Here is a 7,847-nt window from a genome sequence, read left to right on the forward strand (position 1 = left end):
AAATTTTTTTTTTTAGGTTTAAAGGATTTTTCGATCAATAAAGTGTAATTTCTTTCTTTTTAACTTTTTTTAAACTTTTTTTTTGTTAAGCCTCATTTTACTCAATATAAACATAGTTATTTTATTTTACGGTAACTACCTATATCAGTTTTTTTTTTTTTTTTTTTTTACTGAAAGCTCTTATACGGCTCTACGTTTTAGGCCTAATTAAACATATTTTTCCCTTTTTAGCCGCACAGTAAACTACTGTCGGATCTTGAATCTGCAAAGATCGAAATAGCCGCTCAACAAGGGTTTGTCGATGAACTCGAGTCGGCTATATCAAAACTCAAGGTGAGTACCCTGCCATCTCGTGGAGGAAAAGTGAAAATTGTTGTCTGGATATTTCTTTAATTAAGAAAATCAAAATTAAAAACGTAGGTTAGCCACTAAAGTATAATCAACGCTAAAATAATTAAATACCTTTTGGCTACTGGCTTTTTTAACTTTAAAAAAACAAACACGGCCAGTGTTCTAATTATCAGTGACACATTCTCTTTTTGAGGTAAATAATCATTATCTTGACGAGTTGTCCAGTAAATCAAAGTATGTGTAGAGTGTAACAGGAAAATCAATATTGATCCAAAGAAGACCTCATTTTTGAAGCTCTTTAACGAATCACATTAAACCTAACTCATCCAGATAATCAGTAAAAACCTAACTCCTCCAGATAATCAATAAAAACCTAACTCCTCCAGATAATCAGTAAAAACCTAACTCCTCCAGATAATCAATAAAAACCTAACTCCTCCAGTTACTGAGTAAATCTGTCACATCTATATATAATCAGTAAAAACCTAACTCCTCCAGTTACTGAGTAAATCTGTCACATCTATATATAATCAGTAAAAACCTAACTCCTCCAGTTACTGAGTAAATCTATCACATCTATATATAATCAGTAAAAACCTAAGTCCTCCAGTTACTGAGTAAATCTATCACATCTATATATAATCAGTAAAACCTAAGTCCTCCAGTTACTGAGTAAATCTATCACATCTATATATAATCAGTAAAACCCAAGTCCTCCAGTTACTGAGTAAATCTATCACATCTATATATAATCAGTGAAACCTTAACTCCTCCAGTTACTGAGTAAATCTGTCATATATATATATATAATCAGTAAAAACCTAAGTCCTCCAGTTACTGAGTAAATCTATCACATGTATATATAATCAGTAAAAACCTAAGTCCTCCAGTTACTGAGTAAATCTATCACATGTATATATAATCAGTAAAAACCTAAGTCCTCCAGTTACTGAGTAAATCTATCACATCTATATATAATCAGTAAAAACCTAACTCCTCCAGTTACTGAGTAAATCTATCACATATATATATAATCAGTAAAAACCTAACTCCTCCAGTTACTGAGTAAATCTATTATGTCTATAAGGTGTGTAAGGTAGGTTTGTATTAGCATACTGAGGACACAGTGTGTCTGTAAGGTATGTCTGTATTAGCATACTGAGGACACAGTGTGTCTGTAAGGTATGTTTGTATTAGCATACTGAGGACACGGTTTGTCTGTATTATTATACTGAGGTCACAGTGTGCCTGAAAGTATGTCTGTATTAGCATACTGAGGACAAGGTGTGTCTGTAAGGTATGTTTGTATTAGCATACTGAGGACACAGTGTGTCTGTAAGGTATGTCTGTATTAGCATACTGAGGACACGGTTTGTCTGTATTATTATACTGAGGTCACAGTGTGCCTGAAAGTATGTCTGTATTAGCATACTGAGGACACAGTGTGTCTAAAAGGTATGTCTGTATTAGCATACTGAGGACACAGTGTGTCTAAAAGGTATGTCTGTATTAGCATACTGAGGACACGGTTTGTCTGTATTATTATACTGAGGTCACAGTGTGTCTGTAAGGTATGTCTGTATTAGCATACTGAGGACACGGTTTGTCTGTATTATTATACTGAGGTCACAGTGTGCCTGTAAGTATGTTTGTATTAGCATACTGAGGACAAGGTGTGTCTGTAAGATATGTCTGTATAACGTACATCTGGATATTTTATTTATTTTGGTTTTCTATAGGAGAAAGATGTCCGTATTATTCTTGGAAAATTTGAAGAACAGTGGGCGAGTAAAGTCTTTTGTGAGGTAAGTTAGGAATGTTTCCTTTATTGTCTATCTAATAATTATTATAATACGGAAGTTCCCTATACTGAACCAATTATTTTATGTCTTTAATGAGTTTAAAATCATTGGTTAATTATAAGAATACAGTTAACAAGTTAAATCACTCGTTTAAGTAGGTTTCTATGGAGAACTTGACTAATTAATTGATTAACCATCGACGTTACGGATAACATGTTGAACAACCACATGTTCTTCACAGTAAACAACTAATATGGCTCACGATTCATTTATAGTTTTAATGTATTCGGATATCTTTAAGATTAGATTAAGAACTGTTCTGTGTCCAGTCTATAACCGGGTCACTGTATCTCTAAACATAGTGACCGAGTTTTACACGTGTTCAGTCTATAACCGGGTCACTGTATCCCTAAACATAGTGACCGAGTTTTACACGTGTCCAGTCTATAACCAGGTCACTGTATCCCTAAACGTAGTGACCGAGTTTTGCACGTGTTCAGTCTATAACCGTGTCACTGTATCCCTAAACATAGTGACCGAGTTTTACACGTGTCCAGTCTTTAATCGGGTCACTGTATCCCTAAACATAGTGACCGAGTTTTACACGTGTCCAGTCTATAACCGGGTCACTGTATCCCTAAACATAGTGACCGAGTTTTACACGTGTCCAGTCTATAACCGGGTCACTGTATCCCTAGACATAGTGACCGGTAGTGTTATTTATGTATACTAACTCTTTTTTTTTAGGCCTACAAAGTGGGATTGTACGGGAAGAAGTACCAGTGGATCATCGTTGGAATGTATGATTATGATTGGTGGAAGAAGCATTCAGACAATCTTACTTGTAACCAATCACAACTCGGGGAAGCTATGGAAGGATACTTAGCTACAGACATTTTATCCTTAAGTTCTACCGAAGACATAACCGTGTCGGGGCTGGTAGGTTTATCAATATTTGATTGTTTTTTGTTTACTTAGTAAAACTGGAAAGCATGGGCAATGTTTGTTTTAACATAGATTCTAGCCAGTCTTAGTCCGACTGATTGAAGTCAGACTTTCTAATTAAATTAGAAGAACGAACCAAACGCTACCGAGCAAACCTTGAAAGACCTTAGATACACTTTTTTTATTTGGATTTTTTATCTTAAAAGTATATGGAATTGTTTATCCCAACTACTTTAAGCGGATATACCAGCTAAACCAGGCCCTAGTCGCGTCTAAACCAGGCCTTAGTCGCGTCTAAACCAGGCCTTAGTCACGTCTAAACCAGGCCTTAGTCACGTCTAAACCAGGCCCTAGTCGCGTCTAAACCAGGCCTTAGTCACGTCTAAACCAGGCCTTAGTCACGTCTAAACCAGGCCTTAGTCACGCCTAAACCAGGCCTTAGTCACGTCTAAACCAGGCCTTAGTTACGTCTAAACCAGGCCTTAGTCACGTCTAAACCAGGCCTTAGTCACGTCTAAACCAGGTCTTAGTCACGTCTAAACCAGGCTTTAATCACGCCTAAACCAGGCCTTAGTCACGTCTAAACCAGGCCTTAGTCACGTCTAAACCAGGCCTTAGTCACGTCTAAACCAGGCCTTAGTCACGCCTAAACCAGGCCTTAGTCACGTCTAAACAAGGCCTTAGTCACGTCTAAACCAGGCCTTAGTCGCGTCTACTTATAATATTGTAATTTATTGATACTTTACTTATACAGTTGATGATGGGGGTTGTTGATTAAATGCCTATTACTTCTGTAGCCCTCGAATAGCTTTGCGCAAAATTTAAAACAAATAAATACATTTTTGTAATAAGCGCATAGCCATCAATGGACTGTTTGCGCTGTGCTCACAGCAGGAATCGAGTTTCGAATTTTAGTGTTATAAGCCCTCAAACTTACAACAGTCATTGAAGAGTGGTTGTTTTAAAAACAATACCTTTTTTTTTATAACATACAGCCTACAATTTGGTGGGGAAAAATCGATGTAAAAATGTAAACAGTTATTTCGCAATCACGTTTAAAAAACAAATTATATGAATATAAAACCATTTTCGTTTAAAACTTTAAAACTGTAGTCGAAAAAAAAAGTTTCAAAAAAAAAAAAGATTTAAAACCAGGAAATACTACAACCACAGATTAAAAAACAAATTAAAATGTCATTTTTTGAACAGATCTTAAACTGAAAAGTAAGAATCAACAAAATATATTCGTATTTTCTGTTAGAGGAAGTTTGAATATCCAAGCTCATTTATTCTGGAGTATGGAATCTAAAATCGCCCTCTAGTGGATTTTAATTAATAATAAAAAAATAATGTTTCATAAGTTTCATTCACTAGAGTAAAATTAGAAGTGCTTCAGATATGGAGAATTACACACTGAATATATACATATACCACAACTAAACTACTGTTGTAATAGTGTTTGTCAGATATGGAGAATTACACATTGAATATATATATAAACCATAACTAAACTACTGTTGTAATAGTATTTGTCAGATATGGAGAATTACACATTGAATATATATATAAACCATAACTAAACTACTGTTGTAATAGCAAAACAAGAAATCCATATTTTTCCGTGTAGTATTAGACGTAACATATAATACTCACTTCTTGAGATCTTTCTAGATTTTGTTGTCAAATTTTCAGTTTTTCTAGATCTAAGCCACTTTATCTCGTGTTTCACACCTTTTCAACGCTGGACTTTATTAACTTCTAGGACCGTTATTGGAGTTAATATTTTACTACCAACATCTTCTGACAGATCAGAAAAACAGTTTTTAAAAACTTTGAAATCTCAATATATATATATATATATTGTAATATCGTACCAGACATAAACATTTTAATAACACTTCGCCTCTGTATCTTGCCCAAGCCATCAGGTACTTATGAAATGCCTTTCTTTACTTGTTATATTTTTCTTAGTGTACCGCTATAACATTAACTTCTCCATAATAAAGTTTACGTTTCGTCTCAGACTTCGGCGCAGTACGAAGCTCAGTACAAACAACGGTACGGCGGAAGCACCAATCGTTTCCATGGTTACGCCTACGACGGGATCTGGCTGATTGCCCTGGCTATCCAGATGGTAAAACGGAAGCTTATCGCTATCGGAAGCTCCAGAACGGTAGAGATGTTCGAATACAGAGATCCCTTGTGGGGCACTCTTTTCCGCGAGGCCTTCAAACAAACTTCGTTTATTGGGGTGACGGTAGGTGTCGCCACGCTTTTTCTTTTTTTTCGTGGTTATATATATATAAATGAAAGATATATCGAGTCATGTTAATCGTTGATTTATAAATTGTTTTCTAAAACTAACAATTTCATAATAAACTAACATGTAACACCATAACTTGTTCATTAATATATGCTAATTAATAACTCTCTAACATGATCATTTTTACTGTTATAGTCTGGAAATAAACATTTAAATGTTAACAGGTATATTTAAAATGTGACTTAAATTCTGGTTTTAAATTTTTGCTTTTATAATGATATTATTATATGTATTCTTATTGTAATTTACTCTGACGCGATGATCTGTATTACACCATTATGGTTTACTGACAAATATGTAACTGAACGTCGACACAAGTTTTTCGTATTCATTTACAGGGTCCAGTTAGCTTCACCAGAAATGAAAGGCGGGGTTTCATTCTTCTGAAACAATATCAGAGTAAGTTTGTGTTGTGTAAAACAATATCAATGTAAGTTTGTGTTGTGTAAAACAATATCAGAGTAAGTTTGTGTTGTGTAAAACAATATAAATGTAAGTTTGTATTGTGTAAAACAATATCAGTTTAAGTTTGTTTTGTCTGAAACAATATCCGTTTAAGTTTGTGTTGTCTGAAACAATATCAATATAAGTTTGTGTTGTGTAAAACAATATCAGAGCAAATTTATTTTGTCTGAAACAATATCAGTTTAAGTTTGTGTTGTGTAAAACAATATCAGAGTAAGTTTGTGTTGTCTGAAACAATATCAGAGTAAGTTTGTGTTGTCTGAAACAATATCAGAGTAAGTTTGAGTTGTCTGAAACAATATCAGAGTAGGTTTATGCTGTCTGTTTATCTTACTTTTACTTTATTTTACAAAAACATATATGAAACAGTCTCATCGATATTAAAATATATGTTTATCTGTTTATAAACTTACGATAATTTACAATATTTAGAAATCAGTTTGTTCGTTTTATGTATTATTAGTTACGTTGCTATAACATTAAATATATGTTTATATTTTCCGATAGATGGCACAGAGGTAAAAGTTGGCGAATATGACACTTTAACGCATAGGCTTAAGCTTCGTAAGGACGCGAGGATAAGTTGGCATGGTAAAGTATATATTTGTGGATTTATATTTATGTTTACCCAATTTTAATATAATTATATTTAAAATGTAATCAGAAATATCATACTGTAAAATATGCATTCTGTGCAATTAGTTTTAGCGTTCTCTCATCATATATCAGTAACGTTGATCCTGTTTGTAAGTTTCTTCTTAGTTTTAAAGTTCAGTAACGTTGATCCTGTTTGTAAGTTTCTTCTTAGTTTTAAAGTTCAGTAATGTTGATCCTGTTTGTAAGTTTCTTAGTTTTAAATTTCAGTAACGTTGATCCTGTTTGTAAGTTTCTTCTTAGTTTTAAAGTTCAGTAACGTTGATCCTGTTTGTAAGTTTCTTCCGAAATACTACGCGAGTTTGAGGAATTCTTCAAAAATATTTTTGAAAGAGTTTTGTGCAACTGTTTAGTATAGAGTTTATAGTTTTATGTGTCGAGCTGCGGGTCAAGGGTCCGAGCTTCGAGACATGATACCGATTATCACACTTTCAGTTGTGTGCGCGTTATGAAAACGACATTCAGTTTTGTTTTCAGTTCAGAGAAAGAGACAAAGGCAGCAGACACTGCTGACTGACTGCCTTCCTTAAGGTAAACATTAAGTGTGTGTGTGTGAGGGGGGTCGTCTTACCGTTCCGTTTAGTCCACATGCGTTTAGGGTGCCTTCTAGGTTGAAAATTTGCGATAATCGGTAATTTAGTTAAAACACTTTCCTAGCCACCAGGAGCATAGATTCGAACCTTTTTTTTGTCCCACTAGTTTATTCTAAACATCTTCTGTACTTTTTTTTTTCTCTTTCCTTCTAGGTGCCAACCACCCCCCGGTAGATAGGACCTTAATCGTCATCCAGCCATCCAGGGTCAGATTTACAATCTACGCTGTCATCGTGACCTTTGCTCTTCTAGGAATCATCATGGCGTCTATCTTTCTAGTTATCAATATACGGTTTCGAAATCAGAGGTTCACTTTACTTCCTGATGTCATTTCTACAATTAATTTATGCTACTTTTTATGTACCTATATATATAATTATGCTACTGTGCTAGTGCCTACATATAAAAGCTATATAGTAATATCTCAAAATGTAGTGGATCTACACCCACCTTGTGTTTACCATGTAATATAATGATGTAGTGGATCTACACCCACCTTCTGTTTACCATGTCTTTACATTAAACGTAATGATGTAGTGGATCTACACCCACCTTCTGTTTACCATGTCTTTACATTAAACGTAATGATGTAGTGGATCTACACCCACCTTCTGTTTACCATGTCTTTACATTAAACGTAATGATGTAGTGGATCTACACCCACCTTCTGTTTACCATGTCTTTACATTAAACGTAATGATGTAGTGGATCTAC

At 34.4% G+C, this 7,847-nt stretch overlaps 1 protein-coding gene across 1 annotated transcript in view; it reads left to right on the forward strand.

Annotated features, from left to right (window-relative positions):
• Positions 1-7,847, forward strand: part of LOC106475863 (gamma-aminobutyric acid type B receptor subunit 2-like) — an 18,843-nt gene that overhangs the window by 2,919 nt on the left and 8,077 nt on the right. The window contains exons 3-9 of the mRNA XM_022379876.1: positions 232-333; positions 2,091-2,156; positions 2,901-3,092; positions 5,122-5,355; positions 5,760-5,820; positions 6,394-6,477; positions 7,287-7,440. Of these exons, the coding sequence (XP_022235584.1) occupies positions 232-333; positions 2,091-2,156; positions 2,901-3,092; positions 5,122-5,355; positions 5,760-5,820; positions 6,394-6,477; positions 7,287-7,440 (893 nt within the window). The remainder of the gene's footprint in view (positions 1-231; positions 334-2,090; positions 2,157-2,900; positions 3,093-5,121; positions 5,356-5,759; positions 5,821-6,393; positions 6,478-7,286; positions 7,441-7,847) is intronic.

This window comes from Limulus polyphemus, unplaced genomic scaffold (assembly GCF_000517525.1).
Source record: "Limulus polyphemus unplaced genomic scaffold, Limulus_polyphemus-2.1.2 Scaffold9313, whole genome shotgun sequence".
In the NCBI taxonomy this organism is placed as follows: Eukaryota; Metazoa; Arthropoda; class Merostomata; order Xiphosura; family Limulidae; genus Limulus; species Limulus polyphemus.